The 22,867-nt window shown below is 44.0% G+C and overlaps 1 protein-coding gene across 1 annotated transcript in view; it reads right to left on the minus strand.

Annotated features, from left to right (window-relative positions):
- Positions 1 to 22,867, minus strand: part of camkk1a (calcium/calmodulin-dependent protein kinase kinase 1, alpha a) — a 161,897-nt gene that overhangs the window by 42,605 nt on the left and 96,425 nt on the right. Inside the window, 2 exon segments of the mRNA XM_034178982.1 lie at positions 5,200 to 5,221; positions 5,589 to 5,625. Of these exon segments, the coding sequence (XP_034034873.1) occupies positions 5,200 to 5,221; positions 5,589 to 5,625 (59 nt within the window).

Raw genomic sequence — 22,867 nt, forward strand, 5'->3', positions numbered from 1 at the left:
TTTTCGGTCCTGATTAAGTCTCTCACCAGTTCATGTTTAGTCTAGTCTCTTGTTCATGTCTGTTTCCTGTTAATGGAAATATGATTCAGTTGTAGCTCAGTTTTGTTTTTTGCCTCTTGTTCCCACTTCACATCCTCCCACTTCACATCCTGCACCTGCTTTCATGTCCTTGTCTCACGCCCAGTTATTTATGTTCACTTCACATCCTGCACCTGCCATGTTTTTCTCACTTTAACTCTGTCTGCTTTGTCTTCTTTCACTCACGCTCTGTGCACCTGTTCACATATCTTTGTCTTTTCTTCACTCCACCTTGTGTTATCCTCCCTCACTGTCTTGCACTATGAAGAATCTTCGTTCACTAGCCACGCCCCCTTCTTGATTGTTACTCACGTGCACCTAGTTAACTTCTGTCTTATTTAATCTCCATGTTGTGGCTGGGGTGCCTGGCGTGCCTGGCTGCCTTTTGTTTCTGCCTTCTGTTTCTGTCTTGTTTTTCCTTCCAGGTGGTATGCGTTTAGGACTGAGTGGCTGTGTGGCTGAGTTATCAGGACCTCACCCTGATCACCTGAGGCTGATCATGTGCAGCTCGTCAGGACTCACAGCTGTGGTGCGTCTACACGGATTGGAGCATGGTGGCATTTAAGTCTGGAGTACACAGTGTGTATTTGCCAGAGACTCGACCTTGTGACCAGACGGGTGAGATCGTCGTCTTGAGAGCCATCTCATCATTATGGATGCAGAGAACGTCCAGGTTTGATGCCATGGTCTGTGAAAGAGGAGGGGGTGAGGTCTCACGCTCGTCAGCACACTTCCTGAGGTACGTTAGGTTTTGTGACTAACATTAGTACAGTCAGTAAATGTGGTGTCCCTCACACCTTATTATATTGAGCTGTTATGTTAGTCGTTTAATCAGCTTCCACTGCAGTTGAGTAGGTGAACAGGGTGTTCCATGCCTGCAGGGTGGGAAGCTGATTAGTAATTAAGCCAGGAAGTGTTTGCTGTTTATGTACACCTTTGAGTGGTCTCTCTGTGTGTGGAGTGTGGACTCACATGATGGTTCTTCTTTCACAGACTCGGTTTGTCGCGGCCACCTGGGGGGTGTCGGCGGGGTCCTTGGGTCCGAACTGTTTCTGGCTCCGGACCGTTAGTGCTGCTGGGAGCACACCGTCATCTCCACCTCGCAGACCACGCACTCATTTGTTGTATTTAGCACGTCACTGTTATGTCATTAAATTTTGTTATCCTTTGTACCGTGCTCTGCTTATTTCATACTGGGTCCTTCAAACGCTGGTCGGTTCTCCGTCCTGCGTCCGACACATAACACTCCACCCAGCCACCACACCCTTGCTTGTTTGTTGTCTTAGTACACTCACCAGCGCTTTGTCTAGTCCTGTTTTTGCTGTGTATCCAGATCCTGCTTTGTGTTTTTTGACTGCGCCTTTTGCCTTGCCCATGATGTCTGTCTGCTCGTGCCTTTGAACCCTGCTTGCCCATGACTGCGTTTTTGCCTGACCCTGTTTGTGCTTCTGCCTCGCTGACTGATCACCTGTGTACCGAACCTGAGCCCGAATTAAAGACCATGAGTACTTCTACATCCAGTAGTCCGAGAGTTTGCATTTTGGGTCCAAACACTTCGGGTGCCTGGCACCCGCCGGGCGTGACAGCCTGATTATTTTAGTGCACTAAATAAATAAAATAACTACACCACATACTGACCACACACGCTGAAACACTCCACCACACACAGTAAAAACACACTCCAAACACGGCAAATAACACACAACTTTCAAAACTGATCGCTTTCTGCTTTTTACACTGCACGAAACCACAATTTCCCTTCAGCCACCAAATTACATGGATTGGGGATCATTGTTTATTAGGTAATATATTTTACACCAGTGATAAAGAAAAATTGGTGTATTTTTTTTACTTGTTTGCTGTTGCAGACAGAGAGATGGAAGAAAAGCCCCGTGTGCAGGTTGAATTCCACATGTTCAACATTCAAACAGACACTCAGAGTGGAGGGGATTGTGTGCTACGTTTGCTTAATTAGGTCATGTGACATTTGACGCAGAGGCGCGTCAGTCGACTTCAGAGGGTTAAGGATGAAAATTTTAGAAATGTTTAATTTTTTGTAGTTTTTGTATTTTTTTTGTACTTGAAATGGCATAAACAAATTAAGATGCATGAAATACCAAGAGGACAAATACTTTTGAACTGAACTGTATTCAGGTGAAATTGTATGTAACTGTCACCTATACACTTATCTTGAACTTCACTTATTTTGATCCAGTTTGATTAAATACTGTGGGCTCCATAGCAAAATTCTGAGCTTAGTGTCAATTTTTCATAACTACTGCCCTGTCCCCAGTGTACATATTAGTAAGTTTTACGACTAGCTAGGGTTGGGATGACTAATGATTTCCATTAGTCGTTCCCAACCCTATTCACGACATGTCCTGATGAGGGTTAATCAGCATCTTGATATGCAATACATGCCCGGTGGATGGATTACTTTGGCAAAGGTGAAGTTCTCATAATATGTTGTTCTTGCAAAACGTGAATATCATTCATGAGATGCATTTTCTTTCAGTTTAAGTAGTTTACAGTTTTCAGTTTATGGATCAGTTACTTCAGGAAATCTTGATCGTGAACCCTATCGCTGCAAAAAAATCAAATCAAATCAAATCAATTTTATTTATATAGCGCCAAATCACAACAAACAGTTGCCCCAAAGGCGCTTTATATTGTAAGGCAAGGCCATACAATAATTACGGAAAAACCCCAACGGTCAAAATGACCCCCTGTGAGCAAGCACTTGGCAACAATGGGAAGGAAAAACTCTTAATCTTAACCTAATCTTAAAAGTAGAGAGGGTGTCTGTCTCCCTGATCCGAATTGGGAGCTGGTTCCAGAGGAGAGGAGCCTGAAAGCTGAAGGCTCTGCCTCCCATTCTACTCTTACAAACCCTAGGAACTACAAGTAAGCCTGCAGTCTGAGAGCGAAGCGCTCTATTGGGGTGATATGGTACTATGAGGTCCCTAAGATAAGATGGGACCTGATTATTCAAAACCTTATAAGTAAGAAGAAGAATTTTAAATTCTATTCTAGAATTAACAGGAAGCCAATGAAGAGAGGCCAATATGGGTGAGATATGCTCTCTCCTTCTAGTCCCCGTTAGTACTCTAGCTGCAGCATTTTGAATTAACTGAAGGCTTTTCAGGGAACTTTTAGGACAACCTGATAATAATGAATTACAATAGTCCAGCCTAGAGGAAATAAATGCATGAATTAGTTTTTCAGCATCACTCTGAGACAAGACCTTTCTAATTTTAGAGATATTGCGCAAATGCAAAAAAGCAGTCCTACATATTTGTTTAATATGCGCTTTGAATGACATATGCTGATCAAAAATGACTCCAAGATTTCTCACAGTATTACTAGAGGTCAGGGTAATGCCATCCAGAGTAAGGATCTGGTTAGACACCATGTTTCTAATATTTGTGGGGCCAAGTACAATAACTTCAGTTTTATCTGAATTTAAAAGCAGGAAATTAGAGGTCATCCATGTCTTTATGTCTGTAAGACAATCCTGCAGTTTAGCTAATTGGTGTGTGTCCTCTGGCTTCATGGATAGATAAAGCTGAGTATCATCTGTGTAACAATGAAAATTTAAGCAATGCCGTCTAATAATACTGCCTAAGGGAAGCATGTGTAAAGTGAATAAAATTGGTCCTAGCACAGAACCTTGTGGAACTCCATAATTAACCTTAGTCTGTGAAGAAGATTCCCCATTTACATGAACAAATTGTAATCTATTAGATAAATATGATTCAAACCACCGCAGCGCAGTGACTTTAATACCTATGGCATGCTCTAATCTCTGTAATAAAATTTTATGGTCAACAGTATCAAAAGCAGCACTGAGGTCTAACAGAACAAGCACAGAGATGAGTCCACTGTCTGAGGCCATAAGAAGATCATTTGTAATCTTCACTAATGCTGTTTCTGTACTATGATGAATTCTAAAACCTGACTGAAACTCTTCAAATAGACCATTCCTCTGCAGATGATCAGTTAGCTGTTTTACAACTACCCTTTCAAGAATTTTTGAGAGAAAAGAAAAAAAAAAACACTCGGTGAGGCGGGTGTAGTGACCCTGAGTAGGCTCTCGCTTCTGGTGTCAAGCACCCGGCCCCGCTGGGCATGACCCACTCTGGGGACAGTGGCAGGTGGGGAGTTTTACTGGGAAGTTACACTTGTCAAACGGTAATGCAGGTGTCCGAAGGCAAACTCAGGGAAGACAGAAACCTCCCGTGGAGCAGAAGGCCAAAAACTCACACTGCAGGTTTTCCTTGAAACCAGTCACCTCAGCAGATGGGTGGCTGATGAGCTTCTCCCCTGAACATAAACACCTGATTGTCAATGAAATCACCTGCTGAAGTGAATGGTACCAAGGAAAACCTGCAGTATCTCAGCCCTTCCTGACATGATTGCCCACCCTTGATACAGACTGTGAAAGTGTGGCCTCACGATCCTTCTGGCTTCTTGGTTTTTAAGCAGGAGGTGTCATAAAAGTTACCGCAGGGAGAACTGGCTTGTGGCAGCCAAGCGTTCATGGTGATGTCACTTTTTGATCCTTTGATGTTGACTCTTCCTATCGTCATAAAGCAGAATTCACCAAGTGTTGGATTGTTCATCCACAAATAGGGAACACGAAAAGTCTGGCTCCTAAGTCAAGCACATACACCAAATCCTGAAGAAATTCACGTTTTGCGAGATGTGTCTTCACGTTTCAGGAAATTCACATTTTGCAATTCACGGTTTGCAGATAATTCATGACTTCTAGCCGATTTATGTTTTGGGAATTAACAATTATAAGAAATTTCTCAACAAAATTTGAGGGAAATAATCCTTTTGTGTGCATAGAAGCAAAATGAGAGCTAAAACAAAACTGTAGCTTTTATATTTTTTGTGGCATATTCAACAGAATTTCTGTGAAAAATGAAAACATTTTCCACTTTTTAAAAAATATGAAAAAAAAAAAAATTAATTCCTTAGGATGTGAAACGTCTGCAGGACTGACTGGTGTGCTAATAATGGTGACTGTTTGAAGCTTGAGAAGGAACAAACCCATGATGTCAGGTTGAGGAACAGCATGAATAATCCTTTAAATAAAAAGACATGCGCTCTACTCACCCCTTGCACATTAGCTCGAACACTGCCAGAAAAAAGGAGAGAGAAAGAAATCAGAACCTTGTTCAGCTGTTAATTTGGATTTGAGGGCTGAGGAAACGCCTGAGCAGCCCATTAATATCTATTTATGTCAGGAGCCTCCAATGAGCTCGATGTGTCACGTTAAGTAGTTAAGGAGTTGGACGAGTCACACTGACTAACTGAGCGCTGACAGACAGGTTCTGCATACAGTAACGGTGGAGCCCTGAGGACACGTGGAACGGCAGATGATCCACATTATGAATAAGTTATAAGATCATGTGCTGGTGACATATGTGGCGAGAGCGTCAGGCTGAGAGCAAAAAGCAAAACCAGACAGTATATGAGAGAAGAAGAGTCTATAGTCTGCATACCCATGTGAAGGTTGTCCTCTGCAGGATCATCCAGCACCTGCAACAGCAACATGATCATTCTCAACACAAACATTTACTTACAACAATGTAGGATAATACAACATGTGAATTATACTTTGAAAAATAATGGTAAATGTGAGACATCATTGTAAAGCACTTTGTGTCAGGTTTCGGCCATGTTTATGCTTCAGTCTTTGATTTTCTGTTAATCCTTTATTTTCTGTTTGGTATTTTGTAGTCTCTGGTTTTGTTTTCTGTTTAATATGTATTTTCTGTTTATCATACCTTAGTCATGTCTTTCTGTTTATTATACTTAGTCATGTGGTTTATTTAGTTGTAGTTCCTGTCCAGCTACTGTTTTCCCACTTTTGCCACTTGTGAGTTCCACTCTTGTTTAGTTTTAAAATTTATTTTCACGTTGATCTTTTTCAGTTCTTACATTTGGTTTCTGGTTAATTCCTTGTTCGAGTATGTTGGGTCTTCTTTATTTTTTCTTCTTTATTAGGTCTTGAGTTTTGTTTGTCTTTGCTGTTGATGTTTTATTTTGATCAATGTGATTTTATATTTATCTTTTGTCAGGTCCTGTTCGCTTTGTGTTTGTCTCACTGCACAATCTTGCACCTGCTTCTCTCATCTTTGTTTCATCTGGCCACACCTCCTTCCTGAATGTTCTCCACACCTGTGTCTAGTTCCTCTAATTACCACCTCCCTTATTTAAGCAGCTTCCGTTCACCACTTCCCCGCCAGATTGTCGTACTCTTTGTCGTGGTCCCAGCCTTGCTTTGTCCTTTTTTGACTGCCTGCCTGTGTTTTGTGGCCCTGCTTGTTTTTGATCTTGCTTCTGTCTTTGCCCTCGAGCTTCGCCTCACCGTGTACCAGGACTGTGTTTGTTTTTGACCTTGCCTCAGTCTCAGCCTCTGAAATCCGCCACACCGTGCTCCTGAACCCTGTCTGTCTTTGAACCACGCCTCCGCACCACGTCTGTCTGTACCTCTGCCATGCTGTTTCATTGTGTATTGAATCCTGCGCCAATATACCAGCTAAAGTCTTTTTTAATAACTGGACACCTTTGTCTGTGGGACTGCATTTACTTCCTACTACCTTCTGTGCCACGCCACCTCGAATCATGATCCTTTGAGCATCTGCTTGTCTTTCTTCCCCACCTGTTCCAAACCACAGCACACAGATCCAGGAAGCAACTATTTTACATTATTCGTAACAGTATTTGCACCACAACTACACACCTCAAATAGAACAACAGTTGGAATTTGCTAACCAATTAAAAAATATAACGCAATGCTAAAATACCCTCGGCCGTATGAGCATTGTCTTCTTCATCATTTGCAGTTGTTTAATTATTTATTATGATCTTATTTGTCTTACACAGAACTAGCCCCTCTATCAATCAGTCAATCACTCATAAACAAATTGCACAGCGTCTGCAGGAGGGCGTACGTCACCCTGCTCAGAGTGCCGCTCTCATTGGACCGACATCTCTGCTGTTTTGGCATTGTGGGATAGCTCACGCCCACAGAGTGAGCTCGCCGGACTACTTTTGCCACCCTGCTTAGCGTGCCGCTCTCCTTGGAGCGACAACACACAGAATGTGTCTCCTCCCCCCAGATTGATCTCTTTCAGTGCAGCTTGTTGTTCTGACTTTAACATGAAGTTAACACCCAAGTCTTTCACCGCCAACTGTAAATGGTCATCAAAACACACTGTCAATGTTTACAATGTGCTTGAACAATAACAGGTGAAGTTGCTCATAAAGTTTCTTAAATATTTATTACAGCCACTCTTAAAACTTCAGTTATCTTCATAATTTTATTACTCGTAAATTTTAGAATAGATTTAGATGAGATATACTCATTATCTCACAGGAAAATATCACAATTATCTGGGAACTACTTTTTGAGTAGGAATTCACAGAGGCACATCAGCCGCGTGCGCGTACTAACACAGAATATCCAGAAACTGGACAGTTGTTCGACCATAACCATTTAGCTTGCCATAAGCTAAGCTAGTGACGCTCGTGAAGAGTGTGGGTGTACGTGTATGTGTACATGAGCTCTTGACAAGACCCAAAGTTAGCTTTGAGTTAGCAGACGTTAGCATGCATGCTAACTAATTTCTTGTACATCACTCTAGAGGTGTTATCAGGTTACAAACAGCATTTTCAGTTTTAGAAGTGTTTTTCTCACTAGCTTTTACATAATATATGAGAAAGAGGTTATAATTACACACACATGAAATGGAGTTTGCAGCTAGCTACCAGCCTGTGATGTCACCATGCTAACCTCTGCTAAATGTCTTGAAACTCACTTCAGAGGTGTTATTAGGTTCCAAAAACAGCGTTTTCAGTTTTACATAATATATGAGAAAGTTGTTATATTTAGCCAAAAGCGAAGCAAAGTTAGCAGCTAGCGACACCAGGAACTGACATCACCACGCTAACGTCTGTGAGATCATAGGATAAAAATAGGAACAGAATGTGACTTTTTAACTTCTTAAAGTAGGTCAAAGTTAGCCATCTTTGAACTTGTCCAGGGTCTTGTCCCAAGAATGTTCCCTGTGAATTTGAAGACTGTGGCAGTAACAGGACTGGACTTATGCTGAGCACGGACGGACGGACGCGAAGTCTTTGCAATACCCGATGGCCATATTTGATGGCCTCGGGTAAAAATCAGTATTTTTGAAGAAGTTGTGAAAAAGATTTGAAAGTAATCTCAGATGGGCTGCGAGAAAGAGACATAATATATATATATATATATTTATTTATATGTAGCACAAGTAGAAAGTTAACATTTAAGAGGGATTCTCACAAAGAAAGTATACATGCTTGAAAATTACAGTCTTGTTCAAAATAAAAGCAAGTTTAAAAAATGAGTAAAGCTCAAAATCCTTTAAAATACCTTCTATTTTCATTCATGCAAATGCACTGGGAACAATACAATTCCAAATTAAAGCATGAAGAAAAACTTATCAAATTTGTTACTTTACACAAAGTGAAGAAAAATGTATTATATGGCTGTGACGCTACGCACGCTCTGATTGGCTATTGAGTATTTTCCCATATTGGACGGGTTACTATGACAATCGGTCGGCAACGCATATTTTCTTTACAAACCAGGAAGCAAAAAAGATGATTAGAAAAACGAAGTCGGGCATTAACAAACTCTGCAAATATTTAAAGAGCATCGGACAAAACACACAGATTGAAAGCTTATCAGCTAACGACCGGACCATCTTCCTGTCCCAGTGAGATCAGATTTTAAGGTTCTGCTACTAACCTATAAAATTGTTCATAGACGGGCACCTCCCTACCTAGATGACCTAATTAAACACTACGTACCGGCCCGGGCTCTGTGGAATGATCTCCCTGCATCAATAAAACAGTTAGATTCTGTGGAGATGTTCAAGTCCAGATGCACTTATTTTCCCTTTCATATGGCTAGCATACTGGCACAGTATAGTTCTACTAAGCGCCTTGAGGCAACTTTGTTGTGATTTGGCACTATATAAATGAAAATAAATTGAAACTGAAATTAAATCTTTGTGCTGGCGGTTGACAATTCAACGGAAGACAGACAACTAGTTGGGACAGCAGAGAGTTACCGGGGCAGAGAGAATAGAACATTCAACATCTTCAGGGTGCCGACCAGGACGCTGGATGTATTACTGGGTAAACAGTGTAAATACAGCGCGGACAGATCTCTCCTCGTGGACATACGAGGTCTAGTAGAAAAGTATCCGACATTATTATTTTTTCAAAAACCATATGGATTTGAATCACGTGTGATTGCGTCAGACAAGCTTGAACCCTCGTGCGCATGCGTGAGTTTTTCCACGCCTGTCGGTTGCGTCCCTCCAATGCATGTGGCGTGCCGGGGGTGGGGCACACTTGCATAAAATGCAATATGCAATATGTATATACAGATCTGATCACATGGGGCTGGACAGCCAGGTCTGAACGCGCACAGCACGGTGCCTGTCAACTGATCACAGCACACTGACACAGAAATCACCACCAGGACAGTTATATAAATAATTACAACAATAACTACATACACAATTACATAACAAATAATGAAAATGAAAGACCACATAACACAGAGTGACACGTTAGTCTGGGTGCTGAATGGACAAGGGGGCGTGTCTGCCCATAGAGGTTGCTGTTGTGATCTGTGCTCCTGGATGTCCCAGCTGAAGAACACATACGGTGTTTGAAGGACATGAACTTAGAACATTCCTCCATGAGACGTGTGTCTCTGCCTGCTGTCCTCACATGGAAATACATAAAACATCTTTCGCCTTTGCGTCGGGCTACAGCGGCCGCACACAGCACACCTCGCCTATGTCTTTGTTGATTTCAGGGATTTTTCTGCACCTTTCACATACCAGCGATGGTAGCGTAGTGGTAAAGTTTCTGGCTGGTACTCAGAGCTTTTGTAAATTGCAGGTTCGAATCCCGTGGGTGGCATGTATTTTTCTTTTTCTTTTTACAGCAGCTGCGCTATGTGGTTACACATGCTCCAGCTGTTCACACTGCGTTCCCGCTGTGACGGTTTTGTGCACGCTTGTGCACAACACGTTGCATGCACAAAACTGTTGCAGCAGTTCATTCATGCCTGCCCGCTGGCTCGATGTTTTCATGGTTTGCTCATACGATACCCTGATTTGTACTTATTTATGCTATGTCTGAAAGGGTCCTAAGACAGTAAAGCCTGGTGGACAAGCATCATGATAGGGAGATGTTTCTCATATTATGGTGTTGTGTCTATTTATCATGTACCAGGTCTCATGAATCAGTTTGAATACATCAAAATACTTGAAGAGGTCATGCTGCCTCACGCCGAAGAGGAAATGTCCTTGAAATGGGTGTTTCAACAGGACAATGACCCCAAACACACGAGCAGGTGAGCAGCATCTTGGTTCCAGACCATCACGATTAACATTATGGAGTGGCCAGCCCAATCCTGTGACCTTAATCCAATAGAAAACTTGTGGGGTGACGTAAAAAATGCTGTTTCTGAAGTAAAACCAAGAAATCCAGAGGAATTGTGGAATGTCGTCCTATGGTCCTGGGCTGGAGTACCTGGTCAAGTTAGTCAACTTCATGAAACACAGATGTGAAGCAGTTCTCAGAAACAGTGGTTCTAAATATTAGTTCAGTCATTCACAGGAAAGGTAAATCTTCAAGCAATTTTCAGTTTATACAGTAAATGTTTGAGCTTGTAAAGAAAAATGCAGACACTGCTGCTTTTTTGAACCACCTAATATTTCTTTTTCTTCACTTTCTGTGAAGTAATAACAAATTTGACAAATTTTTTTTCATGCTTGATTTGGAATAGAATGTAGTGTTCCCAATGCATTTGTGTGTATGGAAATAAATTATAATAAATTAACTATTATATATAATTATAAGGATTTTGAACTTTACTCACTTTTCAACAGATGCACTTTTAATAAAACTGTATGATCTCTGTAACCATGGAGCCAGTAATAATGCCCCCCCCACCCCCACATGCTGTGACAAATGACCACATCACTTCCATCAGTTTTAATCAGTTCCATTCAGCGTGGGCTTTTAATGGCTCTAAATGAGAGCACAGTCTTTTCATAATTAGATGGACTGGACTGCAGTCTCACAGGAATAATTTGGCTGCCAGTGATGAAAGTGATCCTGACCCCAGAGAGGCCCGCGGAAATGGATGAATACAGAGAGATGGGGGAGCAGGTTTGCCTGTTATTCACAAAAATGGCATTATGAAACAGTATGAGGGCGGACAAAGATGCGAAGCGGTGAACGTGTGCGACTCTACTGCTGGTGTACAAGAACACAAAAACGTCACTTGCGGTACGTCCGGAAAGTATTCACAGCGCTTCACTTTTTCCACATTTTGTTATGTTACAGCCTTATTAAAAAATACAGTAAATTCATTTTTTTTCCCTTAAGATTCTACTCACAACACTCCATAATGACAACATTTCAATTTCAATTTATTGAAATTTATTATTTATTATGCAAATAAAATAGCATGAAAAGTACAACCCTAATTCCAATAAAGTTGGGACATTGTGTGAAATTTAAATAAAAACAGAATACAATGATTTGCAAATCCTCTTCAACCTATACCGTGAGTTCCCCTCCAGCAGATCCCGAGCAGCCGGGAAAGCAGGCCGACTGGGTGACTGTGAGGAGGAAGCGTAGTCCTAAACAGAAGCCCCGTGTACACCGCCAACCCGTTCACATCTCTAACCGTTTTTCCCCACTCGGCGACACACCCGCCGAGGAACAAACTCTGGTTATTGGCGACTCTGTTTTGAGAAATGTGAAGTTAGCGACACCAGCAACCATAGTCAATTGTCTTCCGGGGGCCAAAGCAGGCGACACTGAAGGAAATTTGAAACTGCTGGCTAAGGATAAGCGTAAATTTGGTAAGATTGTAATTCACGTCGGCAGTAATGACACCCGGTTACGCCAATCGGAGGTCACTAAAATTAATATTGAATTGTGTGTAACTTTGCAAAAACAATGTCGGACTCTGTAGTTTTCTCTGGGCCCCTCCCCAATCGGACCGGGAGTGACATGTTTAGCCACATGTTCTCCCTGAATTGCTGGCTGTCTGAGTGGTGTCCAAAAAATGAGGTGGGCTTCATAGATAATTGGCAAAGCTTCTGGAGAAAACCTGGTCTTGTTAGGAGATATGGCATCCATCCCACTTTGGATGGAGCAGTTCTCATTTCTAGAAATCTGTCCAATTTTCTTAAATCCTCCAAACCGTGACTATCCAGGGTTGGGACCAGGAAGCAGAGTTGTAGTCTTACATGCCTCTCTGCAGCTTCTCTCCCCCTGTCATCCCCTCATTACCCCATCCCCGTAGAGACGGTGCCTGCTCCCAGACCACCAATAACCAGCAAAAATCTATTTAAGCATAAAAATTCAAAAAGAAAAAATAATATAGCACCTTCAACTGTACCACAGACTAAAACAGTTAAATATGGTCTATTAAGCATTAGATTTCTCTCTTCTAAGTCCCTGTTAGTAAATGATATAATAATTGATCAACATATTGATTTATTCTGCCTTACAGAAACCTGGTTACAGCAGGATGAATATGTTAGTTTAAATGAGTCAACACCCCCGAGTCACACTAACTGCCAGAATGCTCGTAGCACGGGCCGAGGGGGAGGATTAGCAGCAATCTTCCACTCCAGCTTATTAATTAATCAAAAACCCAGACAGAGCTTTAATTCATTTGAAAGCTTGACTCTTAGTCTTGTCCATCCAAATTGGAAGTCCCAAAAACCAGTTTTATTTGTTATTATCTATCATCCACCTGGTCGTTACTGTGAGTTTCTCTGTGAATTTTCGGACCTTTTGTTTGACTTAGTGCTTAGCTCAGATAAGATAATTATAGTGGGCGATTTTAACATCCACACAGATGCTGAGAATGACAGCCTCAACACTGCATTTAATCTATTGTTAGACTCGATTGGCTTTGCTCAAAATGTAAATGAGTTCACCCACCACTTTAATCATACCTTAGATCTTGTTCTGAATTATGGTATGGAAATTGAAGACTTAACAGTATTCCCTGAAAACCCCCTTCTGTCTGTTCATTTCTTAATAACATTTACATTTACTCTGATGGACTACCCAGCAGTGGGGAATAAGTTTCATTACAGTAGAAGTCTTTCAGAAAGCGCTGTAACTAGGTTTAAGGATATGATTCCTTCTTTATGTTCTCTAATGCCATATACCAACACAGGGCAGAGTAGCTACCTAAACTCTGTGAGTGAGATAGATTATCTCGTCAATAGTTTTATATCCTCATTGAGGACAACTTTGGATGCTGTAGCTCCTCTGAAAAAGAGAGCCTTAAATCACAAGCGCCTGACTCCGTGGTATAACTCACAAACTCGCAGCTTAAAGCAGATAACCCGTAAGTTGGAGAGGAAATGGCGTCTCACTAATTTAGAAGATCTTCACTTAGCCTGGAAAAAGAGTCTCTAAAAAAAGAGCTCTATAAAAAAGCCCTCCGTAAAGCTAGGACATCTTACTACTCATCACTAAATGAAGAAAATAAGAACAACCCCAGGTTTCTTTTCAGCACTGTAGCCAGGCTGACAAAGAGTCAGAGCTCTATTGAGCCGAGTATTCCTTTAACTTTAACTAGTAATGACTTCATGACTTTCTTTGCTAATAAAATTTTAACTATTAGAGAAAAAAATTACTCATAACCATCCCAAAGACATATCGTTCTCTTCGGCTGCTTTCAGTGATGCCGGTATTTGGTTAGACTCTTTCTCTCCGATTGTTCTGTCTGAGTTATTTTCATTAGTTACTTCCTCCAAACCATCAACATGTCTATTAGACCCCATTCCTACCAGGCTGCTCAAGGAAGCCCTACCATTAATTAATGCTTCGATCTTAAATATGATCAATCTATCTTTATTAGTTGGCTATGTACCACAGGCTTTTAAGGTGGCAGTAATTAAACCATTACTTAAAAAGCCATCACTTGACCCAGCTATCTTAGCTAATTATAGGCCAATCTCCAACCTTCCTTTTCTCTTAAAAATTCTTGAAAGGGTAGTTGTAAAACAGCTAACTGATCATCTGCAGAGAAATGGTCTATTTGAAGAGTTTCAGTCAGGGTTTAGAATTCATCATAGTACAGAAACAGCATTAGTGAAGGTTACAAATGATCTTCTTATGGCCTCAGACAGTGGACTCATCTCTGTGCTTGTTCTGTTAGACCTCAGTGCTGCTTTGATACTGTTGACCATAAAATTTTATTACAGAGATTAGAGCATGCCATAGGTATTAAAGGCACTGCGCTGCAGTGGTTTGAATCATATTTATCTAATAGATTACAATTTGTTCATGTAAATGGGGAATCTTCTTCACAGACTAAGGTTAATTATGGAGTTCCACAAGGTTCTGTGCTAGGACCAATTTTATTCACTTTATACATGCTTCCCTTAGGCAGTATTATTAGACAGCATTGCTTAAATTTTCATTGTTACGCAGATGATACCCAGCTTTATCTATCCATGACGCCAGAGGACACACACCAATTAGTTAAACTGCAGGAATGTCTTACAGACATAAAGACATGGATGACCTCTAATTTCCTGCTTTTAAACTCAGATAAAACTGAAGTTATTGTACTTGGCCCCACAAATCTTACAAACATGGTGTCTAACCAGATCCTTACTCTGGATGGCATTACCCTGACCTCTAGTAATACTGTGAGAAATCTTGGAGTCATTTTTGATCAGGATATGTCATTCAATGCGTATATTAAACAAATATGCAGGACTGCTTTTTTGCATTTGCGCAATATCTCTAAAATTAGAAAGGTCTTGTCTCAGAGTGATGCTGAAAAACTAATTCATGCATTTATTTCCTCTAGGCTGGACTACTGTAATTCATTATTATCAGGTTGTCCTAAAAGTTCCCTGAAAAGCCTTTAGTTAATTCAAAATGCTGCAGCTAGAGTACTGACAGGGACTAGAAGGAGAGAGCATATCTCACCTATATTGGCCTCTCTTCATTGGCTTCCTGTTAATTCTAGAATAGAATTTAAAATTCTTCTTCTTACTTATAAGGTTTTGAATAATCAGGTCCCATCTTATCTTAGGGACCTCATAGTACCATATCACCCCAATAGAGCGCTTCGCTCTCAGACTGCAGGGTTACTTGTAGTTCCAAGGGTTTGTAAGAGTAGAATGGGAGGCAGAGCCTTCAGCTTTCAGGCTCCTCTCCTCTGGAACCAGCTCCCACTTCAGATCAGGGAGACAGACACCCTCTCTACTTTTAAGATTAGGCTTAAAACTTTCCTTTTTGCTAAAGCTTATAGTTAGGGCTGGATCCGGTGACCCTGAACCATCCCTTAGTTATGCTGCTATAGACTTAGACTGCTGGGGGGTTCCCATGATGCACTGAGTGTTTCTTTCTCTTTTTGCTCTGTATGCACCACTCTGCATTTAATCATTAGTGATTGATCTTTGCTCTCTTCCACAGCATGTCTTTTTCCTGATTCTCTCCCCTCAGACCCAACCAGTCCCAGCAGAAGACTGCCCCTCCCTGAGCCTGGTTCTGCTGGAGGTTTCTTCCTGTTAAAAGGGAGTTTTTCCTTCCCACTGTCACCAAGTGGTTGCTCACAGGGGGTCGTTTTGACCGTTGGGGTTTTTCCGTAATTATTGTATGGCTTTGCCTTACAATATAAAGCGCCTTGGGGCAACGTTTTGTTGTGATTTGGCGCTATATAAATAAAATTGATTTGATTTGATTTATATTCAACTGAATACACCACAAAGACAAGATATTTAATGTTCAAACTGATAAACTTTATTGTTTTTGTGCAAATATTTGCTCATTTTGAAATGGATGCCTGCAACACATTTCAAAAAAGATGGGAAAGGGGGCAACAAAAGACTGGGAAAGCTGATGAATGCTCAAAGAACACCTGTTTGGAAAATTCCACAGGTGAACGGGTTAATTGGAAACAGGTGAGTGTCATGATTGGGTATAAAAGGAGCTCCTGAAAAGGCTCAGCTGTTCACAAGCAAAGATGGGGTGAGGATCACCACTTTGTGAACAACTGCCTGAAAAAAATAGTGTAACAGTTTAAGAACAATGTTTCTCAATGTTCAATTGCAAGGAATTTAGGGAGTCCATCATCTACAGTCCATAATATAATTAAAAGATTCAAAGAATCTGGAGAACTTTCTACATGTAAGCTGCAAGGCTGAAAACCAACATTGAATGCTCGTAACCTTCGATCCCTCAAGCTGCACTGCGTTACAAACTGACATGATTGTGTAAATGATCTTACCATGTGGGCTCAGGAACACTTTAGAAAACCATTGTCAGTTAACACAGTTCGTCGCTACATCTACAAGTGCAAGTTAAAACTCTACCATGCAAAGTGAAAGCCAAACATCAACAACATCCAGAAACGCCGCCGCCTTCTCTGGGCTCAAGCTCATTTGAAATGGACAGACGCAAAGTGGAAAAGTGTGATGTGGTCTGATGAGTCCACATTTCAAACTGTTTTTGGAAAGACCATCCAGATTGTTACCAGCACAAAGTTCAAAAGGCAGCGCCTGTGATAGTATGGGGGTGTGTTAGTGCCCATGGCATGCATAACTTACACATCTGTGATGGCACCATCAATGCTGAAAGGTACATCCAGGTTTTGGAGCAACACATGCTGCCATCCAAGCAACGTCTTTTTCAGGGACGTCCCTGCTTATTTCAGCAAGACAATGCCAAGCCACATTCTGCACGTATTACAACAGAGTGGCTTCGTAGTAAAAGAGTGCGGGTCCTAGACTGGCCTGCCGGCAGTCCAGACCTGTCGCCCAGTGAAAATGTGTGGCACATTATGAAGCGCAAAATACGACAACGGAGACCCCGGACTGTTGAACAACTTAAGTTGTACATGAAGCAAGAATGGGAAAGAATTCCACCTACAAAGCTTCAGCAATTAGTGTCCATAGTTCCCAAACGCTTATTAAGTGTTGTTAGAAGGAAAGGTGATGTAACACAGTGGTAAACACACCACTGTCCCAGCTTTTTTGAAACATGTTGTTGTGTGGGCCGCCAGAAGAGGTACTGCTGGCCCACCACCAAAGGGCGCCCTGCCTGAAGTGCGGGCTTCAGGCACGAGAGGGCGCTGCCGCCACGGACACAGCCGGGAGTGACAGCTGTCACTCATTAATTCCTGACAGCTGTCACACATTCTTCATCATCACACTCCATAAAGACCAGACGTCATCTCCACCTCGTTGCCGAGATATCGTACTTCATTGTAGGTAATATCCTCAGCCTTTTTGTGTTTATCTGTAATCTGTACATTGTGAGTGTTTGCAGGCGTACCGGTCCCTTGTTTTGTGGAAGCTGAGTGAGTGCAGGACGGCACTCTTTTTCTCTGAGGGATCACTGCAAACACATCAGCATATTGAGTGAGAGGTGGAGGTGGCATTCCCACCGTTGTTGTTACTGGGTGTACACACACCCACACTTGACTGTCTTTGTTCTCGCCAGCAGTACCAGATCCGACAGTCGGGGACGGTGATCACCTGGGAATTCGGGACTTGGCGGCTCCAGTATTCTCTGGGTTCGGTGGCGGAGGAAATCGTGTGGTTCCGGTTCATCTCAGGACAGACGTCTTCTATCCTCGAGCCTGCCCACACGTCACCTTTGTGATTTGACTGTAATTATATTCTGAGATTGTCTGTATATTCATTGTGCACGTTTCACAACATTAAATTGTTACTTTTTGGCTCACCTATTGGCCATTCATTTGCGCCCCCTGTTGTGGGTCCGTGTCACTACACTTTCACAACAGGATATCTCGGCCAGCGTCATGGACTCCGAGGGGTGTCACCCGGTTGTTGAACGACCAATGGGAGAGCAGGGAGTGCAGGCGTCTGCAGGAGACGTGATTGGTGAGCTGCAGCACATTCTCACCCGCCTTTACGGCTCGGTTGGATCAAATGACCGAGCAAAACATCCTCCTGAACCGCAGGGTGGAGGCTCTCTCTGCACAGGTGGCGGCGAGCGCTCAGGGCGCTGCTGCAGCTCGTCCTCCTGCCGACCCTGTGCAGGATATAAATGTTCCAGTGGTGGTTCAACAACCCCTCCCACCATCCCATGAAGCATACATAAGCCCTCCTGAGCCGTACGGAGGTTGTGTGGAGACGTGCGCGGACTTTCTTATGCAGTGTTCGCTCGTCTTCGCACAACGTCCCGTCATGTACGCGTTAGATGCTAGTAAAATAGCTTATGTGATTGTTCTGCTTCGGGGTAAAGCACGCGCCTGGGCTACGGCGCTCTGGGAACAGAACTCACGGTTATTATCAGCATACACTGGGTTTGTAGGGGAGTTCAGAACAGTGTTTGATCACCCTAACAGAGGAGAGACCGCTTCAACAGTGCTGCTGTCAATGAGACAGGGACGCGAGAGCGCAGCCGCTTATGCAGTCAACTTCCGCATCGCGGCTGCGAGGTCCGGCTGGAATAACGTTGCGCTCCGCGCCGCCTTCTTAAACGGACTGTCGTTGGTTCTGAAGGAGCAGCTGGTAGCTAAGGAGGAACCATGGGATTTAGATGGGCTTATCGATCTCGTTATACGGTTAGACAATCGGTTGGAGGAACGCCGTCGGGAGCGAGGCGAAGGACGTGACCGGATACGCGCCGCCCCTCTCCCTTCCGGGTTCGAAAAGGGGCCGCCCTCCCCACGCTCCACAGCCACAGCGCTCCGTGGGGCAACAGCTCCCCCTGCTGACATTGTTAGAGAAACGCACAGGGCCAAAATGAGGAGGCTGATCCGCGGGGAGTGTTTTCTCTGCAGTTCAAATGAGCACACACAGAGAGACTGCCCCAAACGGCCAAAACAACAACACTAGCCCTTAGAGACTGGGCTAAGGGGGGGTCAAAACATTCAAGTGAGACACACACAGATTGCCACACGACTCCCAGTCACAATCCTGAGCGGGGATTTAACCCTTCAAGCCCCAGCACTGGTGGACACGGGGTCAGAAGGGAGTCTGCTAGACAGCAGATGGGCAAGGGAGGTAGGGCTCCCTCTGGTGGCGCTTCCTTCGCCAGTGCAGGTGCGGGCACTAGATGGCACCCTCCTCCCTTTAATCACACACAAGACACAACCAGTAACTCTGGTGGTGTCTGGAAACCATCGGGAGGAGATTGAGTTTTTTGTAACTCCTTCTACCTCCCGCGTGATTTTGGGCTTCCCATGGATGTTGAAGCACAATCCCCGGATTGATTGGCCGTCTGGGGTGGTGGTTCAGTGGAGCGAAACCTGCCATCGGGTGTGTTTAGGATCCTCGGTTCCCCCCGGTTTACAGGCTAAGGAGGAGGTCAAAGTCCCTCCCAATCTGACGGCAGTGCCGGTTGAGTACCACGATCTTGCTGACGTCTTCAGCAAGGATCTGGCACTCACCCTTCCCCCGCACCGTCCGTACGATTGTGCCATTGATTTGGTTCCAGGCGCTGAGTTTCCGTCCAGCAGGCTGTACAACCTCTCACGACCTGAGCGCGAATCTATGGAGACCTACATCCGGGACTCATTAGCTGCCGGGCTGATCCGGAACTCCACCTCCCCGATGGGGGGCAGGTTTCTTTTTTGTGGGCAAGAAAGATGGCGGACTCCGTCCATGCATTGATTACAGGGGGCTGAATGAGATTACGGTTCGCAACCGATACCCGTTGCCATTGTTGGATTCCGTGTTCACCCCCCTGCATGGAGCCAAAATCTTTACTAAGCTGGATCTTAGAAATGCGTATCACCTGGTTCGGATCCGGAAGGGAGATGAATGGAAGACGGCATTTAACACCCTGTTAGGTCACTTTGAGTACCTGGTCATGCCGTTCGGCCTCACCAACGCCCCCGCGACGTTCCAAGCCTTGGTTAACGACGTCTTGCGGGACTTCCTGCACCGATTCGTCTTCGTATATCTGGACGATATTCTCATTATTTCTCCGGATCCTGAGACCCATGTCCAGCATGTACATCAGGTCCTGCAGCAGTTATTAGAGAACCGACTGTTTGTGAAGGGCGAGAAGTGCGAGTTTCACCGCACGTCTTTGTCCTTCCTGGGGTTTATCATCTCCTCTAACTCCGTCGCCCCTGATCCGGCCAAGGTTGCGGCGGTGAGAGATTGGCCCCAACCAACAAGCCGTAGGAAGCTGCAACAGTTCCTCGGCTTTGCTAATTTCTATAGGAGGTTCATTAAGGGCTACAGTCAGGTAGTTAGCCCCCTGACAGCCCTGACCTCTCCAAAAGTCCCCTTCACCTGGTCGGATCGGTGCGAAGCCGCGTTCAAGGAGTTGAAACAACGGTTCTCTACTGCGCCAGTTTTGGTGCAGCCCGACCCTAGCCGCCAGTTCGTGGTTGAAGTGGACGCCTCTGACTCAGGGATAGGAGCCGTGCTATCCCAGAGCGGAGAGACCGATAAGGTTCTTCACCCGTGTGCCTACTTTTTCTCGCAGGTTGACCCCAGCTGAACGGAACTATGACGTCGGCAATCGAGAACTCCTTGCGGTGAAGAGGCTCTTGAGGATGGAGACACCTGTGGAGGGGAGCGTCTGTGCCGTTCACGGTTTTCACTGACCATCGGAACCTGGAGTATATCAGGACTGCCAAGCGGCTGAACCCCAGGCAAGCCCGCTGGTCACTGTTCTTCGGGACGTTTGACTTCCGGATCACCTATCGCCCCGGGACCAAGAACCAGAGATTGGAGTCCTTGTCCCGGGTACACGAAGACGAAGTCAAAAACGGTGCTGTCGGATCCACCGTGCCCATCATCCCGGAGTCCACTATCGTGGCCACCCTCACTTGGGACGTGGAGAAGACCGTCCGGGAGGCCCTGGCACGGAGCCCGGACCCCGGAACCGGTCCGAAGAAACCGTTTGTACGTCCCACCAGAGCCCAGAGCTGCAGTCTTGGACTTCTGTCACGGTTCCAAGCTATCTAGATTACGATTTGTTTCCCAGTGTATCTTTACGTGCCTTAACTAAAGCACTCCTTCTGCTGATCACCTCTAAATTATTTACACATTATTCACTTTGCGTGTTTTTAGGAATCCGCTAGCTTAGCGTAGCTACTAGCTCTTAGCCGATTTAGCATGGCGGCTTCTCCTGTCTCTCTCCCGCACTTTTCTGCTCTGGGTGTGAAATGTTTAGTTATTCCTCGGCCTCCTTTAGCAGTAACGGTACTTGTAATAAGTGTAGCTTATTCGTAGCTTTGGAGGCCAGGCTGGGCGAATTGGAGACTCGGCTCCGCACCGTGGAAAATTCTACAGTTAGCCAGGCACCTGTAGTGGTGCGGACCAAGGTAGCTTAGCCGCCGTTAGTTCCCCCTGGGCAGATCCCGAGCAGCCGGGAAAGCAGGCTGACTGGGTGACTGTGAGGAGGAAGCGTAGCCCTAAACAGAAGCCCCGGTACACCGCCAACCCGTTCACATCTCTAACCGTTTTTCCCCACTCGACGACACACCCGCCGAGGATCAAACTCTGGTTATTGGCGACTCTGTTTTGAGAAATGTGAAGTTAGCGACACCAGCAACCATAGTCAATTGTCTTCCGGGGGGCCAGAGCAGGCGACATGAAGGAAATTTGAAACTGCTGGCTAAGGCTAAGCGTAAATTTGTGTAAGATTGTAATTCACGTCGGCAGTAATGACACCCGGTTACGCCAATCGGAGGTCACTAAATTAACATTAAATCGGTGTGTAACTTTGCAAAAACAATGTCGGACTCTGTAGTTTTCTCTGGGCCCCTCCCCAATCGGACCGGGAGTGACATGTTTAGCAGCATGTTCTCCTTGAATTGCTGGCTGTCTGAGTGGTGTCCAAAAAAATGAGGTGGGCTTCATAGATAATTGGCAAAGCTTCTGGGGAAAACCTGGTCTTGTTAGGAGAGACGGCATCCATCCCACTTTGGATGGAGCAGCTCTCATTTCTAGAATCTGGCCAATTTCTTAAATCCTCCAAACCGTGACTATGCCAGGGTTGGGACCAGGAAGCAGAGTTGTAGTCTTACACACCTCTCTGCAGCTTCTCCCCCTGCCATCCCCTCATTACCCCATCCCCGTAGAGACGGTGCCTGCTCCCAGACTACCAATACCAGCAAAAATCTATTTAAGCATAAAAATTCAAAAAGAAAAAAATAATATAGCACCTTCAACTGCACCACAGACTAAAACAGTTAAATGTGGTCTATTAAACATTAGGTCTGTCTCTTCTAAGTCCCTGTGGTAAATGATATAATAATTGATCAACATATTGATTTATTCTGCCTAACAGAAACCTGGTTACAGCAGGATGAATATGTTAGTTTAATGAGTCAACACCCCGAGTCACACTAACTGTCAGAATGCTCGTAGCACGGGCCGGGGCGGAGGATTAGCAGCAATCTTCCATTCCAGCTTATTAATTAATCAAAAACCCAGACAGAGCTTTAATTCATTTGAAAGCTTGTCTCTTAGTCTTGTCCATCCAAATTGGAAGTCCCAAAAACCAGTTTATTTGTTATTATCTATCGTCCACCTGGTCGTTACTGTGAGTTTCTCTGTGAATTTTCAGACCTTTTGTCTGACTTAGTGCTTAGCTCAGATAAGATAATTATAGTGGGCGATTTTAACATCCACACAGATGCTGAGAATGACAGCCTCAACACTGCATTTAATCTATTATTAGACTCTATTGGCTTTGCTCAAAAAGTAAATGAGTCCACCCACCACTT

This window comes from Thalassophryne amazonica, chromosome 9, assembly GCF_902500255.1.
Source record: "Thalassophryne amazonica chromosome 9, fThaAma1.1, whole genome shotgun sequence".
NCBI classification, from domain to species: Eukaryota; Metazoa; Chordata; class Actinopteri; order Batrachoidiformes; family Batrachoididae; genus Thalassophryne; species Thalassophryne amazonica.